This window comes from Ranitomeya variabilis, chromosome 6 (genome assembly GCF_051348905.1).
Source record: "Ranitomeya variabilis isolate aRanVar5 chromosome 6, aRanVar5.hap1, whole genome shotgun sequence".
NCBI classification, from domain to species: domain Eukaryota; kingdom Metazoa; phylum Chordata; class Amphibia; order Anura; family Dendrobatidae; genus Ranitomeya; species Ranitomeya variabilis.
The window spans coordinates 353,703,833-353,722,805 of NC_135237.1; the positions used below are offsets into that span (position 1 = coordinate 353,703,833).

General features: G+C 46.7%; 1 protein-coding gene across 1 annotated transcript in view; it reads right to left on the bottom strand.

The window, feature by feature from the left end:
• The window catches only part of NUP153 (nucleoporin 153), a 92,273-nt gene that overhangs the window by 21,306 nt on the left and 51,994 nt on the right, over positions 1-18,973 (bottom strand). Inside the window, exons 9-14 of the mRNA XM_077269942.1 lie at positions 13,877-14,029; positions 5,449-5,501; positions 4,703-4,817; positions 4,450-4,581; positions 4,277-4,372; positions 3,443-3,527 (exon numbers count right to left, since the gene is read on the bottom strand). Of these exons, the coding sequence (XP_077126057.1) occupies positions 3,443-3,527; positions 4,277-4,372; positions 4,450-4,581; positions 4,703-4,817; positions 5,449-5,501; positions 13,877-14,029 (634 nt within the window). The remainder of the gene's footprint in view (positions 1-3,442; positions 3,528-4,276; positions 4,373-4,449; positions 4,582-4,702; positions 4,818-5,448; positions 5,502-13,876; positions 14,030-18,973) is intronic.

An 18,973-nucleotide genomic window follows, 5' to 3' on the forward strand; every position in this document is an offset into this window, starting at 1 on the left:
GCTTTGATTCTTTAAAAACATGATTCTCAGGATTAGTGGGGCCACAGGGGTTGGACCCCCAGCTATTTTAAAGTTATCTCCTATCCTTTGGATACAGGATAACTGACTTGAGAACAGCCCTTTAAGAAAATGCACATGAGTAAATCCTCTCATGACCATAGATGAGAAGATTACAAAACCATAGATGCTCGGCCAATACACTCAAATTATGGGGCATCCCTTAGTTGCTTGGGAGGAGGTTTTCAATGCTGCAGCTTTGTTTAGCTCCGAGGCCTCCAAAAACAAAGAAAAAAATTAATCAAAACTTGTAATGACCACTGTGCAATACTGTGCCTAATTAAGACGCAGATTCCCGTATATAAAAAAAAATACAATACTACATTAAAGAGAACTTGCCTCTTGCTCAAATAAATGGAAGTTAAATACTTAGTAAAACTCAAGCTCCCTTGATTCTGCCCAATAGATTTATTGCCTAGCTATTCTACCCTAGGACAATACACTTACTGATAATGACCCCTCCACTTTACACCACCAAGGAAGTTTCAATTAATAGGAAAAATGTTTTTCCTATTTTCTGCTGTCTAAACCTGTGGTACGTCTATCTCTTCTGAGGAGATTGCCACCTAGTTCAAAAACCTTTACTGTTCCACCACCCCAACCACTCCATATACCAGACCTCTGCCCGTCTGTAATAACTTCCCTCTCCAACATCACTGAAGGAGAGCTTACTCACCTCCTTTCCAAATCACACCTCACCACCTGTGCACTTGACGCCATCCCTTCCCACCTGCTCCCCAACCTCACTAACATGCTCATTTCAGCCCTATCCCATGTCTTCAACATATCGCTATATTCTGGTACCTTCCCCACTGCCTTCAAACATGCCACCATCACACCCATCCTCAAAAAAGCTAACCTTGACCCAACTGCTATACCCAGCTATCGCCCCATATCACTGCCCCCGTTTGCTGCCAAACTCCTTGAGCAGCATGTCCATGCTCAACTTTCCTCCCACCTCTCATCTATCTATCTTCTTGACAAACTCCAAACTGGCTTCCGCCCCCCCCCCCCACCCCACTCCACCAAAACTGCTCTGACCAAAATTACTAATGACTTACTCACAGCCAAAGCTAACAGACAGTTCTCCATCCTCCTTCTCGACCTGTCCTCTTGCTTTCGACACAGTCGACCACTGCCTACTGCTACAGATTCTTTCTTCCCTTGGCATCAACGGTCTTGCCCTGTCCTGGATTGCTTCATACCTTTCCAACCGCACATTTAGCGTTTCCTACTCCCACACTACCTCCTCATCCTGCCCTCTCTCTGTTGGAGTCCCTCAAGGATCTGTCCTAGGGCCCCCATTTTTTTCATCTATACCCTTGGCCTAGGACAACTCAAAGTCCCATGGCTTCCAGTACCACCTGTATGCGGAAGACACTCAGATCTTCCTCTCGGGCCCAGATGTCACCTCTCTGCTGTCCAGAATCCCGGAGTGTCTCAGCCATATCCTCCTTCTTCAACTCTCGCTTCCTAAAACTCAATGTAGACAAAACCGAACTCATCGTCTTTCCCCCATCTCGTGCATCCCCCCTACCTGATCTATCTATTATGGTAAACGGCATCACGCTCTCTCATGCACCTGTAATCCACTGCCTCAGGGTAACTCTCGACTCTGCCCTGTCCTTCAAGCCGCACGTCCAAACTCTTGCCACCTCCTGTCACCTCAAACTCAAATATTGCCAGAATCCGTCCCTTCCTCAGCCCACAATCTACTAAAACTCTTGTGCATGCCCTCATCATCTCCCGCCTCGATTAGTGCAACGGCCTCCTCTGTGGCCTCCCCGCTAACTCTCTTGCACAGCTCCAGTCTGTCCTCAACTGTGCTGCCCGGCTAATCCACCTCTCTCCTCGCTACTCCCCTGCTTCTCCCCTCTGCAAATCCCTCCAGTGGCTCCCAATTCTCCAACAAATCCAGTTCAAACTACTAACACTGATCTACAAAGCCATCCATAACCTGTCCACTCCCTATATCTCTGAATTAATTTCCCAATATCTTCCCTCATGTAATCTTCGATCCTCCCAAGACCTCCTACTCTCCTCCACACTTATTCGCTCCTCACACACCCGCCTCCAAGATTTCTCCCGAATATTCCACATCCTCTGGAACTCCAGGCCTCAACATGTCCGATTATCCACCACCCTCGGATCCTTCAGACGGAACCTGAAAACCCATCTCTTCAGGAAAGCCTACAGCCTGCAATAACCATTCTGCCACCTCACCACCACCCGAGCTGCCGCGTAACCAACCGCCGAAGTTGCTGCGTCACCAACCGCTGGAGCTGCCGCCTCACCAACCGCCGGAGCTGCTGCCTCACCAACTGCCGGAGCTGCCACCTCACCACCGCCAGAGCTGCCGCTCCCCCGACCTTCTGTCTCCTCCCCCATTATCCAGTAGAATGTAAGTCCGTAAGGACAGGGTCCTCTCTCCTCTGCACCAGTCTGTCAGTGTAAATTTGTTTACTGTAAACTTCATCTATAACCCTGAACGTAACCCCTTTTCTCATGTACAGCACCATGGAATCAACGGCGCTATATAAATAAATAATAATAATGAAGGTCTTCTCATCCAAAAAAAAGGTAATTTTCTTTGAGCAAGTGATAAGTCCATTTTAACCGGTTCATGAGCAGGCCATTTACTGGTCACGACTAGGCCAGAGTTCATGATAAGCACATCTTCGGGGGGACGGGAGTTTCTTTTGAACATGCAGTTTAAAAAGCTGTACCTTTTTTTTTCTCCTTGTTTGGATAGTCAAATAATTTTTGGTGATGGGGCTTTATTTTTATACTGGCACTATTTTTTTTTTGGCCATCGGTGGGAAAATAAGAATCTGCTTTCCAAATTTTTATGAGCACAAACACATTTAAAAATGTTTTCACCATTCTGTAACATTTATTTATCGGACAATTTATAGGGGCAGGGCTGGTGACAGTAATTTAGACAGACAGTGAAACCGTTATTTTGTTACTTTTTTCCCCCCAATATTTTTATTTACATTCCTCACATATTTTACACATTGTGTTCCCATATGGTCATAAAAGTCTTTTCGGGTGACATTTCAATATTTAAATATTTCTGTTGTATGTGGATCTGGTATATTAACCCCAGTTACAGGGGAAATGCAGCCTCCTGGCTACATAGCAGCTATGTGGGTCTCTTATGAGCTATCAACTCCTGCTCTATACACAGCAATCACATGAGCGCTGTGTATGGAGGAGGCAGTGAAGTCAACACTGTCAAGGCATACGCAGCGCTTAGGGCAGATCCCCGCTTCTGAACCCACACAATGACGAATAGCTGCACTACTATGCCGTGATATTATGGAACTCCAAGGCAGAGTAGGAGTAGGAAATTAAACCTCATCCAGCTACTCAAATTACTTACCAGGACTGCTCGTAGCAGAGTTCTTATTCGTCTGGGAAGAGAATGATGACACTTTTGTAGCCGGCACACTAAATGTAAAGCCAACCTGTTAACAGAAATGCACCTAAATGTCAAGATTAAAAAGGAAGAGAAGCTGCGAGATAGATGACAAAACAGGCTGCATAAAAATAGAGATAAGTCTATAATCGATTAATTTGACAACGTAGCATGGTAAAGTTCCAGTTACTTTTCATTTTACAGAAAGCAAAACATTGGTAGTCTAATCAGAGGGCTTGATGGAGAGAGGAGGTGGTGACCGCTAGGCTCAGAAGCCATGTTCAAGGAGCAAAGTGTATGTATGTCAGGTCCCCCAGCCGACAATCAGTGGGGAGGCTAACAGTATGGAATTGTAATACATTGCCGCTCTGCAAGTGTGACACATCAGCATAGATTTGTAAAACATAGCTCACTAATCACAGTATGGGATCAAAAGTGGTGACACTTTCAGTGGTGCTCACGTGCTGAGTCAATGAATGCATTTGGACGCTTCAAATTATCCAAACCTCTGCGGCACTTAGAAAAATGATACAACATTGCTTCAAGAGCGAACTACTTAGCTGCTAACTATAGTATACATTATTACTGTTTTTTAGTTATATATAGGAGACTTGTGTGTGTGTAGCAGATCTGAAAAATTAAAAATCATCCCAGATAGTTACAATAACATTTTAGCAGCAGACATAACAGTAATAGAATCTGATCAATTTGATACTCCAGGTTTACATCTGGAGCACTGTGAATATAAACACAGATGCAGGGATTCTGCAAGGCACGATATCGGTTCTTACTACTTACAGATGACCCAGGGGATTGTGCATTGGATTCAGTTGATTTTACAATGGGAGATGAAAATGTGAACGAGGGATTACTTGTGGAGTTGGTAGCCTGTGCCTATGAGGAGAAAAGGAACAATACATCAACTATTTTCACTTTTTCAATGGAGAAAAGGGAAAATAAAATAAACTTACTGTGCTAAAAACAGATTTACTAACAGCAGCAGGAGGGGGTGTAGTTTTCACCTGGAGACCAAAGGAAATCTTTGGAAGTGCCGTCGTGCTTATTGGTAAAGATATCGGTGGCAAATCGGGAGCCACCACCTCCTAAAGGGAAGACAGACAGTGATCACTAATGTACCAGTGAAGCCCATGAACACAAAATAATACACATGCAAGCAATCTCAGACTTATGTAAAGAAAAATAAGATCATCCACAAATGCACACCTCATCTGGTGACTTGCTGGTATAGTGAGAGCCTTTCTCCCTCATCATTTTGCCTCCACCTCTTCCTGACGGAAAGCCATTAGAAGCCGGAGTACTGAACCTGGGGTATGAGACGCTGCAGAACAGAAAGACAAAAGTTTAGCTCTACCTACAAAGTAACAACAAAGGAAAATTGTAAACCTGATCGTGTTACTTTTTTTTTTTTCTTAGGGGATATTGCATGCAATTACGGTATAATTATTGGTTTTCCAATTTAAAAAATAAAAAGTGGGCCACAAAAGGTTTCCTGTGATGTGAAATAGAGCTACATAGCAGTCACTCTGTCTTCTCCTGTCTCAGTGTTGTGTGCTATAGTAGTGAGGTCTCTGCTGAAGACATCACCGCTGCAGCCAATCACCGAGCTAAGCAGATCTAAACAGCATAACCCGCCAAGCTCTATGATTGGCTTCAATGTTGATGCATGCTGTACTTGTGACATTACTGTTGCAGACAAAACACAAGAGACCAGAGAAGCGGCAGGGTGAGTACTATATGGCTTTATTTTATATCACTTTCTAAATGAAAAGTGGTAAACCCCTTTAAGGTTCATCACAAACCGCTATATTTGACAATGTAGTGAACTCCCCACTGCCTACAACAACAAATATCCAATTACAAAGCTTTAGAACAAATATGCAATACAGACATTAATGCATGTTGAATTAAACATATAGATTAAAATTATAAAGTGTAATTGACATACTAACCTCTCCGTGTGTTGTGGGGCTGGTGTATCAAGCGTAAGATTTTTGGGTGGTCCCTGCAAATAAAAAAAAAATCTTTAATAACTAGAAATTGATCACATGAGTTGAGGGAATCTGTCAGTAGGATCATCTCCTCTATACCGTCTATATGGTCATGTAGGTCATAGGAAGCTGAATAAAATGATACATTGATATCCAACATCAGAAATTTTATTTCAGAGAAATCCACATTTTTCTTCTATGTAATTGAGCTGTTAAGATCTATGGGCCGGACACGGCTCTACATGAGAATCTGACTGCAGGGCATATTATAAATGACAGGGGGAGTTACCAGTGTGAGACATGTAGATCTGGAGAGCAGACTGTCCGTCATTACAAGTCTCACACTGGTAACACCCCCTTTCATTTAAAATAAGCTATGGAGCCAGATTTACATATTTAGAAAAATGTGGATTTTAAGGGTACGTGTCCACATTCAGGAAACGCTGCGTGTTTGACGCTGCGTGGGGCCACAGCGTCAAACACGCAGCGTCCAGATGTTCCAGCATAGTGGAGGGGATTTTATGAAATCCCGTGTCCACTATGCGTGGAAACACGCATCCGTCGGCCCTGCGACTCCGGACATGCTGCGCGTCTTTTAAGATCGCAGCATGTCCGTGTTCCTTGCAGCGACGCTGCCCTGCCGCAAGGAATAACACAGGGCCCTATGCGAGGGGTGCGATGATGCCAGATGTGTGCAATGAACACATCCGGCATCATCGCGTCCCAGAAGGGGGCGGGGCTTAGCGTCAAGCGGGTTTGCCACTCCGACGATACGGCCGGCCATCCTGATCGTGGACACATACCCTAAGGGAATAAGACATTTGATCACTGATATCAAAGTATAAATTTACTCAACTTTCTATAACTGCATGCTCATATAAATGGCTTAGGAGAGTTGAACCTAATGACCGATTCCTTTTAACAAAAAAAAAGTCATTAGAAAGGTGGTATCGTGCAAAACCAGGGATAGACCAGGAATTGAGCAAGAGACTAGTCACCTGCACAATGCAACTAATACGCAATACCTGCTCTCAAACTGCATCAAATTAACCCCTGCCAGCTGACGGAATAGTACGTCTGCTGGCAGAACCCCCGCTTTGAGGTGGGCTCCGGCGGTGAGCCTACCTCAAAGCCATGACATGTCAGCTGTTTTGTACAGCTGACATGTGCACGCAATGAGCACGAGCGGAATCGCGATCCGCCCGCGCCCATTAACTAGTTAAATGCCGCTGTCAAACGCTAACAGCGGCATTTAACTAGCGCTCCCGGCCACGTGGCTGGAAGTGCTCGCACCGCTGACCCCCGTCACATGATCGGGGGTCATCGGTGCATTGCCATAACAACCAGAGGTCTCCTTGAGACTTCTATGGTTGTTGATGGCCGATTGATTTGAGCGCCACCCTGTGGTCGGCGTTCAAAGCAACCCTGTGTTTCTGCTACAGAGGTGATCTGTGCTTCACCTCTATGTAACAGAGGCGATCGTGTAGTGCATGCTTCTCGCCTCCTATGGAGGCTATTGAAGCATGCCAAAATGTAAAAAAAAAAAATGTTTAAAAACAAAAAAAAAAAAATATATAAAAGTTCGAATCACCCCCCTTTCACCCCAATCAAAATAAAACAAAAAAGAAAAACAAACCTACACATATTTGGTATCGCCGCATTCAGAATCGCCCGATCTATCCATAAGAACAAAGGATTAACCTGATCGCTAAATGGCTTAGCGAGATAAAAAAAAACAAAAAGCCAACATTACTTTTTTTTGGTCGCAGCAACGTTGCATTAAAACGCAATAACGGGCGATCAAAAGAACGTATCTGCACCAAAATGGTATCATTAAAAACGCCAGCCTGGCACGCAAAAAATAAGTCCTCACCCGACCCCAAAAACTGTAGACGCTACAGTTATCGGATAATAGCGCAATTTTTTTTTTTTTTTAGCAAACTTTGGAATTTTTTTTACCACTTAGATAAATGAGAACCTAGACATGTTTGGTGTCTATGAACTCGTACGGACCTGGAGAATCATAATGGCAGGTTAGTTTTAGCATTTGGTGAACCTAGCAAAAAAGCCAAACAAAAAACAAGTGTGAGATTGCACTTTTTTTGCAATTTCATCGCACTTGGAATTTTTTTTCCGTTTTCTGTTACACGACATGGTAAAACCAATGGTATCGTTCAAAAGTACATCTCGTCCCACAAAAAATAAGCCCTCACATGGCCATATTGACAGAAAAATAAAAAAAGTTAGTGCTCTGGGAAGAAGGGGAGCGAAAAACGAAAACAGCTCCGGGGGTGAAGGGGTTAAAGTAGTCTGGCCCAGCTGTAAAGGTAAGGCATGCTTATATTGTCACAATTTTTTTTCACCATCATCTCTGCGCAGCAATAGTGCCTCAGTTTATATATTTCTTGCCATCAAAATGGCTTTACTCAGCCTGCTGCATAAAAAAGCATCATACTAGCAGTAGCAGAAGGGGGCCATTTCTGGGACACATACAGGAAATTTTTATTTTGGTTCTTACTCCGTACAATGTTTTTGGGGCTTTTGTTGGAGAGATTGGGTATTCATGTAAAAGATGAATATATTTTACATTTCTAACTTTTACATAAGGGAAGGCAAGTATAATTTAAAAATAAAAAGTTTAGATCAGTTGCTTCCTTTGTGCCCCAATATAATTTGGCTTAAATAATAATGAAATCCTTCAGCAGGTAGAGCAACGATACATCCTTTCAATATTTAGTCAATTTCTACACACTGATAATATATAGCTGACAACAGCTGCAGCTCCCCCCCCCCCCCAATAGAGTTAAATTAATTCATTTAAGCCTATTACTGATGTCTATAGACAGCTGTTATAACTTGGCTGAATGACAAGAAAAGTCACAAGAAAGCTGTCAAATATAGGTCACTTTAAGGTAGACCTGGCACTTGATCAAAAATTTGAGCCCAATGTGTTGTAAAAATCCCCGCACTTCTATGAATCTGCCGCTCTTTTCTGTTTCTCGCTGTACGTAGCACAATATATGAAATCTCTGCTTTTAGCCCAACTGGGTGTTTGTTTATTCAGAGTCTTCTCTAGATTTCCCCCTCCTCCTCCTATCAGACACTGCCAATCATAGCTCGGCAGTATCTGAAACAAAGAAGCTGTCAAGATGTGATTGCCAGGGTCAAGGAGAGGTGAAAGTGCACACCCCCAGAAAAGACTCTAAAGAAATGCCCAGTTGAACTGCAAGCAGAGATTTCACACATTGCTCTCCATAAGAAGCAAATGTGAATGTCTCTGAAATGGAGTGACGCCATGCAAGATCTCCAGTTTGCTGCATATAACATTCCAGTTATAGGGATTGTCCCATTTATAGTTTTCCTATAAATATAGATCCTTTAAAAAAAAAAAAAAAACCCTCTTAAAGGCTGAACGCAGAGAATCCACTGTTGTCTGCAGCACGGATGTCACATTGACAACCAATGACCTTGGCGGCTCGTTCAGTATACATTATCAGTGCTGCTGAGCTTAGTTGTCTGGAGGGTTGTCGACATGACGTCAGCGCAGCAGACAATAAGACACTGGGAGCAGCGGCGGAGACTAAGCTCTGGACCTGGGAAAGGTAAGTTAGGCGCAGATTATTATTTTTTTTTTAACTATTAACCCCTTCATGACCCAGCCTATTTTGGCCTTAATGACCTTGCCATTTTTTGCAATTCTGACCAGTGTCCCTTTATGAGGTAATAACTCAGGAACGCTTCAACGGATCTTAGCGATTCTGAGATTGTTTTTTCGTGACATATTGGGCTTCATGTTAGTGGTAAATTTAGGTCGATAATTTCTGAGTTTATTTGTGAAAAAAACGGAAATTTGGCGAAAATTTTGAAAATTTCGCAATTTTCACATTTTGAATTTTTATTCTGTTAAACCAGAGAGTTATGTGACACAAAATAGTTAATAAATAACGTTTCCCACATGTCTACTTTACATCAGCACAATTTTGGAAACAAATTTTTTTTCTTGCTAGGAAGTTATAAGGGTTAAAATTTGACCAGTGATTTCTCATTTTTACAACAAAATTTACAAAACCATTTTTTTTAGGGACCACCTCACATTTTAAGTCATTTTGAGGGTTCTATATGGCTGAAAATACCCAAAAGTGACACCATTCTAAAAACTGCACCCCTCAAGGTGCTCAAAACCACATTCAAGAAGTTTATTAACCCTTCAGGTGTTTCACAGCAGCAGAAGCAACATGGAAGTAAAAAATGAACATTTAACTTTTTAGTCACAAAAATGATCTTTTAGCAACAATTTTTTTTATTTTCCCAAGGGTAAAAGGAGAAACTGGACCACGGACGTTGTTGTCCAATTTGTCCTGAGTACGCTGATACCTCATATGTGGGGGTAAACCACTGTTTGGGCGCACGGCAGGGCTCGGAAGGGAAGGAGCGCCATTTGACTTTTTGAATGAAAAATTGGCTCCAATCTTTAGCGGACACCATGTCACGTTTGGAGAGCCCCCGTGTGCCTAAACATTGGAGCTCCCCCACAAGTGACCCCATCTTGGAAACTAGACCCCCAATGAACTTATCTAGAAGCATAGTGAGCACTTTAAACCCCCAGGTGCTTCACAAATTGCTCCGTAAAAATGAAAAAGTACTTTTTTTTCACAAAAAAATTATTTTAGCCTCAATTTTTTCATTTTCACATGGGCAACAGGATAAAATGGATCCTAAATTTTGTTGGGCAATTTCTCCTGAGTACACCAATACCTCACATGTGGGGGTAAACCACTGTTTGGGCACATGGTAAGGCTCGGAAGGGAAGGAGCGCCATTTGACTTTTTGAATGAAAAATTATCTCCATCGTTAGCGGACACCATGTCGCGTTTGGAAAGCCCCTGTGTGCCTAAACATTGGAGCTCCTCCACAAGTGATCCCATTTTGGAAACTAGACCCCCCAAGGAACTCATCTAGAGGCATAGTGAGCACTTTAAACCCCCAGGTGCTTCACAAATTGATCCGCAAAAATGAAAAAGTACTTTTTTTTCACACAAAATTTCTTTTAGCCTTAATTCTTTCATTTTCACATGGGCGACAGGATAAAATGGATCCTAAAATTTGTTGGGCAATTTCTCCTGAGTACGCCGATACCTCATATGTGGGGGTAAACCACCGTTTGGGTGCACGGCAAGGCACGGAAGGGGAGGCGTGCCATTTGACTTTTTGAATGGAAAATTAGCTCCAATCGTTAGCGGACACCATGTCGCGTTTGGAGAGCCCCTGTGTGCCTAAACATTGGAGCTCCCCTACAAGTGACCCCATTTTGGAAACTAGACCCCCCAAGGAACTTATCTAGATGCATAGTGAGCACTTATAACCCCCAGGTGCTTCACAGAAGTTTATAACGCAGAGCCGTGAAAATAAAAAAATAATTTTTCTTTCCTCAAAAATGTTTTTTAGCCCAGAATTTTTTATTTTCCCAAGGGTAATAGGAGAAATTGGACCCCAAATGTTGTTGTCCAGTTTGTCCTGAGTACGATGATACCCCATATGTGGGGGTAAACCACTGTTTGGGTGCACGGCAGGGCTCGGAAGGGAAGGCACGCCATTTGGCTTTTTGAATGGAAAATTAGCTCCAATCATTAGCGGACACCATGTCGCGTTTGGAGAGCCCCTGTGTGCCTAAACATTGGAGCTCCCGCACAAGTGACCCCATTTTGGAAACTAGACCTCCCAAGGAACTAATCTAGATGTGTGGTGAGCACTTTGAACCCCCAAGTGCTTCACAGAAGTTTATAACGCAGAGCCATGAAAATAAAAAATAATTTTTCTTTTCTCAAAAATGATTTTTTAGCCCACAATTTTTTATTTTCCCAAGGGTAACAGGAGAAATTGGACCCCAAAAGTTGTTGTCCAGTTTCTCCTGAGTACGCCGATACCCCAAATGTGGGGGTAAACCACTGTTTGGGCGCCCGTCGGGGCTTGGAAGGGAGGGAGCACCATTTGACTTTTTGAACGCAAGATTGGCTGGAATCAATGGTGGCGCCATGTTGCGTTTGGAGACCCCTGATGTGCCTAAACAGTGGAAACCCCTCAATTCTAACTTCAACACTAACCCCAACACACCCCTAATCCTAATCCCAACTGTAGCCATAACCCTAATCACAACCCTAACCCCAACACACCCCTAACCACAACCCTAACACACCCGTAACCCTAATTCCAACCCTAATCCTAACCCTAATCCCAACCTTAACCCTAATCCCAACCCTAACCACAACTGTAACCCCAACACACCCCTAACCCTATCCGTAACCCTAACCACAAGCCTAATCTTAACCCTATTTCAAACCCTAGCCCTAATTCCAACCCTAACTCTAATTACAACCCTAAGGCTATGTGCCCACGTTGCGGATTCGTGTGAGATTTTTCCGCACGATTTTTGAAAAATCTGCAGGTAAAAGGCACTGCGTTTTACCTGCGGATTTACAGCAGATTTCCAGTGTTTTTTTGTGCGGATTTCACCTGCGGATTCCTATTGAGGAACAGGTGTAAAACGCTGCGGAATCCGCACAAAGAATTGACATGCTGCGGAAAATACAACGCAGCGTTTCTGCACGGAATTTTCCGCACCATGGGCACAGCGGATTTGGATTTCCATAGGTGTACATGGTACTGTAAACCTGATGGAAAACTGCTTCGAATTCGCAGCGGCCGATCCGCTGCGGATCCGCTACGGATCCGCGGCCGATCCGCGGCCGATCCGCTGCCGATCCGCGGCCGATCCGCTGCGGATCCGCGGCCGATCCGCGGCGGATCCGCGGCCAATCCGCTGCGGATCCGCGGCCAATCCGCTGCGGATCCGCGGCCAATCCGCTGCGGATCCGCGGCCAATCCGCTGCGGATCCGCGGCCAATCCGCTGCGGATCCGCGGCCAATCCGCTGCGGATCCGCGGCCAATCCGCTGCGGATCCGCGGCCAATCCGCTGCGGATCCGCGGCCAATCCGCTGCGGATCCGCGGCCAATCCGCTGCGGATCCGCGGCCAATCCGCTGCGGATCCGCGGCCAATCCGCTGCGGATCCGCGGCCAATCCGCTGCGGATCCGCGGCCAATCCGCTGCGGATCAGCACATGCCATAACCCTACCCCTAACCCAAGTTCTAACCCTAGTTCTAACCCTAACCCTAGTGGAAAAAGAAAAAAAAAATATTTTCTTTATTTTATTATTGTCCCTACCTATGGGGGTGATAAAGGGGGGGGGGGGTTTATTTATTATTTTTTTATTTTGATCGCTGCGATAGAACCTACCACAGCGATCAAAATGTACTTGTAATGAATCTGCCAGCCGGCAGATTCGGCGGGCGCACTGCGCATGCGCCCGCCATTTTCCAAGATGGCGGCGCCCATGGAGAAGACAGCCGGACACCGGGAGGGACATCGAAGCTAGGTAAGTATGGGGGGGTGGGATCGGAACACGGGGGGGCATCGGAGGACCGGGGGAGCGGACAAGAGGACCGGGGGAGCGGACAAGAGGACCGGGGGAGCGGACAGGAGGGAGGAGGGGAGCGGACAGGAGATCGGGGCAGAAAGGACGACTGGGGGGGCGATCGGTGGCGGTGGTGGTGGGGGGGGGGGGCGGCAGATCGGGGTCTCCAGCCATGGCAGATGCTATTGCAGCATCGGCCATGGCTGGATTGTAATATTTCACCATTTTCATAGGTGAAATATTACAAATCGCTCTGATTGGCTGTTTCACTTTCAACAGCCAATCAGAGCGATCGTAGCCATGGGGGGGTGAAGCCACCCCCCCTGGGCTGAAGTACCACTCCCCCTGTCTCTGCAGATCGGGTGAAAATGGAGTTAACCCTTTCACCCGATCTGCAGGGACGCGATCTTTCCATGACGCCACATAGGCGTCACAGGTCGGATTGGCACCGACTTTCATGACGCCTACGTGGCGTCAAAGGTCGGGAAGGGGTTAAAAGAGCTCACAGGAAATTGATGAAAGGGAACGACCCATTTAAATCTAGAGGTTGAAAAACCATTGAAAAACACAGCTGAGAGACGGTTTCAATTGTATTTCAGCTGTGAGAAGCATTATGTTTCCATGTTCTGACTTTTGCATAAACACAAGTACGCTAGCATTCAATGACAGCAAACAGAAAAATGAGAACCTGAAATGCAAAAGCAGAAAAATCTTGTGTAACCGCATTGTACACTAGTAAAAGCTTTATAAAAAAAAAAAAAAAAAACAACTTGGTGCTTTATCGATAAAAGATGAGTGAAATAGGATACTTGTTTCTTGTTGTCATAAGAATTTTTTTCTCCTCTGAAGAATTATATTAGCAAGTAAGAGATTTGGTAAGACAGGCAGACCTCAATCATCATCTAGGAAACACTTACTTTGTGCTTGTCGCTTCCTTGAGTTCGGCGACTGCTCGCATTTGCTATAGAGGATGACGTTAGTGAAGGTTTGATGTATAAAGATGCATTGGTAGAGACCGAAATAGACTTTGGGGTCACAAGCTTCTTCACTGGAGGGTAGGAGGCTTCGACCTAGGATGTGTGAAAACCATTAGTGAGAGGTTTCCGCAAGAATTCAGTGCATATTAACTAAAGAGTAGAGAATCATTAGTGTACTAACGTGAAATTCCACTTAAATCCTCAGATGGACATATGATATATTTTTGACACTCACTAGTCATCATTCAAGCATGTACAGTGTGCTCACGTACAAACCCAAACACTCATGAATGGGCAATTTTTCTCTAACAGCTGCGAACACAAGACACAGCCCAAGAACATCTGCTGTAACATCCACAGGTGCTCCACAATGTACTACAATGTGCTCTTACACACCCTGCCACCACACCAATGCATTCAATCAAACCTTTCAGACATCAATGCATGGGTCAACAGAGTAGCCCATGTTATTAACATGTACTATTAATTTACGTATTGCAGAGTATTTCTTCATTTTGTTTTTATTCTAAATTCTGCCGTTAAAAGTCACAATGTGAATGTGCACCTACACACTGCACTTAGACCAACATGCATTCAGGCTCATTTCTTTGGTTTGTTTTAGGTTATTGTACATACAGGGGCATGGCTACCCCCATTTAGGCTTGTCATTTTGTCTATACAGCTTTACACAGGAGGGTTTGAGTTTTGCTGTGACCCTGTCTATTTTAGAGAGTTTGGGTCATCCTGACTGGGTACACTGTCGCGGTGGTATGGCTTTTACACTCTTGATAAAAATAAAAATTAAAAAAAAAAGTCAACTAAGTACCCTATGTTATTTACATGTACTATATTTACTTACTGTAGGGTACACATTTATCAGAAGGTCATTATATCCCCCAAATGATGCAAAGACACGACCAGAGAGCAGATTTGCTGCAATGATATTGTTTATTTTTCTTTAACTTTGAATATGCATTATACTAGAGCCTGTTTTTAGTTACATTTTGGATTTGTGTTTTTTTGTCTTTGTCAAATTAAATGTTTCCATTTACTCTTTTTCCAAAGCTTATTTTATGTGTGTTTGCCTTGTTTTAACTTCAGTTCACTACTGTGGGCATGGTTTAGGGGTTTCAAGAGGTTTTTTCCAGATTCATCATTTGTGACTATCCAAAAGTTGTTAAAATTTGGCACAAATGTATTCCAGCCTCCAAACCCCCCAAAAAACCCAAAGGGGCGTTTTTATGAATATTAGAATTTAAAGGGACTCTGTCACCTGAATTTGGAGGGAACAATTTTCAGCCATAGGGGCTAGGTTTTCGGGTGTTTGATTCACCCTTTCCTTACCCGCTGGCTGCAATATTGGATTGAAGTTCATTCTCTGTCCTCCATAGTACACGCCTGCGTAAGATTGCCTTGTGTAGGCGTGTACTACGGAGGACAGAGAATGAACTTCAATCCAATATTGCAGCCAGCATGCAGCCAGCGGGTAAGGAAAGGGTGAATCAAACACCCGAAAACCCCGCCTCTATGGCTGAAGATTTTTCCCTCCAAATTCAGGTGACAGACCCTTTAAGCAATTTTAAAAGCCATGCAACCTTTTAATCTAAAAAGTCACAAAAATGGTTAAAGAGGTTACCTTAAAGTCCCTGCCATTCCTGCTCTACTCTTTACTTGCATCCACTGGGTATGCTCTAATGGATCATCATCAGAGGGCTGCCATCACTCCCATTGCACGCTTTTCCGAAACGGATCATCATAAGGGGAGGCACCTCAGTCACAAAACACAGCTTGTGTCACAGCCATCCCCTGATGGCATCCTTTTTGATAAATGGTGATGCAGAAGTAAAACTCAGCTTCCGCCATACTGCCCACGTCTTCAGCCCACACCTCTACGGTCCCAGCTGCCTTATTCACCAAGGTGGGAGGAGAAGATGATAGAAGCAGTGTGAGTGACCACAGCGTCACCTCCTGATGACTATTTGTTTCAGGGCAGAAAAGGAATTATTGGGAGTAACAAGCCCCAGCACTCCATGACCATTAATTTGAGCATCACAGGTGAATTCTGGGAGAAGAACAAATAGTCATAGGAAGAAAGAACAAATAGTCATAGGAAGAAAAAAAAATGATAGGAAGTTGGAGGGAACTGTAAGAAATTTTAATTGTATATATTAGAAAATTACTCAACTAAATAGTTTGACATATAATATAAAATTGATTCAGTTTTGGATAATCCTTTAAAAAAGGCAAAAAAAACAAATATATATTTGACTTCGCACAAAATTCATGAAGTGTGCGCCACACACAGCATGCCTCCCCACAGCAATCTCCTCCTCACTCCCCACACAGCATGCCGCCCCACAGCAGTCTCCCTCACTCCCCACACAGCAGGCCGCCCCACAGCAGTCTCCCTCACTCCCCACACAGCAGGCCGCCCCACAGCAGTCTCCCTCACTCCCCACACAGCAGGCCGCCCCACAGCAGTCTCCCTCACTCCCCACACAGCAGGCCGCCCCACAGCAGTCTCCCTCACTCCCCACACAGCAGGCCGCCCCACAGCAGTCTCCCTCTCACCCTCCACACAGCATGCCGCCCCACAGCAGTCTCCCTCACTCCCCACACAGCAGTCTCCCTCTCACCCTCCACACAGCATGCCGCCCCACAGCAGTCTCCCTCACTCCCCACACAGCATGCCACCCCACAGCAGTCTCCCTCTCACTCCCCACACAGCATGCCGCCCCACAGCAGTCTCCCTCTCACTCCCCACACAGCATGCCGCCCCACAGCAGTCTCCCTCTCACCCCCCACACAGCATGCCGCCCCACAGCAGTCTCCCTCACTCCCCACACAGCATGCCGCCCCACAGCAGTCTCCCTCTCACCCCCCACACAGCATGCCGCCCCACAGCAGTCTCCCTCTCACCCCCCACACAGCATGCCGCCCCACAGCAGTCTCCCTCACTCCCCACACAGCATGCCGCCCCACAGCAGTCTCCCTCACTCCCCACACAGCATGCCGCCCCACAGCAATCTCCTCCTCACTCCCCACACAGCATGCCGCCCCACAGCAGTCTCCCTCACTCCCCACACAGCATGCCGCCCCACAGCAGTCTCCCTCTCACTCCCCACAGCAGGCCGCCCCACAGCAGTCTCCCTCTCACTCCCCACACAACATGCCACCTCACAGTAGTCTCGCTCTCACTCCCCACACAGCAGGCAGCACCACAGTAGTCTCCCTCTCACTCCCCACACAGCAGGCCACCCCACAGTTGTCTCCTTCTCACCCCCCACACAGCAGGCCGCCCCACAGTAGTCTCCCTCTCACTCCCCACACAGCATGCCACCCCACAGTAGTCTCCCTCTCACTCCCCACACAGCATGCCGCCCCACAGCAGTCTCCCTCAGTCCCCACACAGCATGCCACCTCACAGTAGTCTCCCTCTCACTCCCCACACAGCAGGCCGCCCCACAGTAGTCTCCCTCTCACTCCCCACACAGCAGGCTGCCCCACAGTAATCTCGTTCTCACTCCCCACACAGCATGCCGCCTCACAGTACCGTCTCCCTCTCACTTCCCACACAGCATGTCGCCTCACAGTACTGTCTCCCTCTCACTCCCCACACAACATGCCACCCCACAGTAGTCTCCCTCTCACTCCCCAAACAGCATGCGGCCTCACAGTACTGTCTCCCTCTCACTCCCCACACAGCAGGCTGCCCCACAGTAATCTCATTCTCACTCCCAACACAGCATGCCACCTCACAGTACCGTCTCCCTCTCACTTCCCACACAGCAGGCCGCACCACAGTAGTCTCCCTCTCACCCCCCACACAGCATGCCGCCCCACAGTACTGTCTCCCTCTCACTCCCCACACAGCATGCCACCTCACAGTAGTCTCCCTCCCACTCCCCACACAGCAGGCTGCCCCACAGTAGTCTCCCTCTCACTCCCACACAGCATGCCGCCCCACAGCAGTCTCCCTCTCACTCCCCACACAGCATGCCGCCCCACAGCAGTCTCCCTCTCACCCCCACACAGCATGCCGCCCCACAGCAGTCTCCCTCTCACTCCCCACACAGCATGCCGCCCCACAGTAGTCTCCCTCTCACCCCCACACAGCATGCTGCCCCACAAGTCTCCCTCTCACTCCCCACACAGCATGCCGCCCCACAGTAGTCTCCCTCCCCACACAGCATGCCGCCCCACAGTAGTCTCCCTCTCACTCCCCACACAGCAGGTCGCCCCACAGTACTGTCTCCCTCTCATTCCCCACAGAGCAGGCCGCCCCACAGTAGTCTCCCTCTCACTCCCCACACAGCATGTCGCCTCACAGTACTGTCTCCCTCTCACTCCCCACAGCAGGCCGCCCCACAGCAGTCTCCCTCTCACTCCCCACACAGCATGCCGCCCCACAGCCGTCTCCTTCTCACCCCCCACACAGCAGGCCGCCCCACAGTAGTCTCCCTCTCACTCCCCACACAGCATGCCGCCCCACAGTAGTCTCCCTCTCACTCCTCACACAGCATGCCGCCCGACAGTAGTCTCCCTCTCACTCCCCACACAGCAGGTCGCCCCACAGTACTGTCTCCCTCTCATTCCCCACACAACATGCCACCTCACAGTAGTCTCCCTCTCACTCCCCACACAGCATGTCGCCTCACAGTAGTCTCCCTCTCACTCCCCACACAGCATGTCGCCTCACAGTACTGTCTCCCTCTCACTCCCCACACAACATGCCACCCCACAGTAGTCTCCCTCTCACTCCCCAAACAGCATGCCGCCTCACAGTACTGTCTCCCTCTCGCTCCCCACACAGCAGGCTGCCCCGCAGTATAATCACCCTCACTCCACACACAGGATGCTGCCGCACAGTTCAGTCTCCCGCTCACTCCACACACCGCCCCACAGTACAATCTCCCTCTCACTCCACACACAGCATGCTGCCCCACAGTACAATCTCCCATTGACTCATAGATCCAAGTACTGACTCCCCCACAAAGTATGTACGCTCAACAGCACCGCACCACACACACACACACA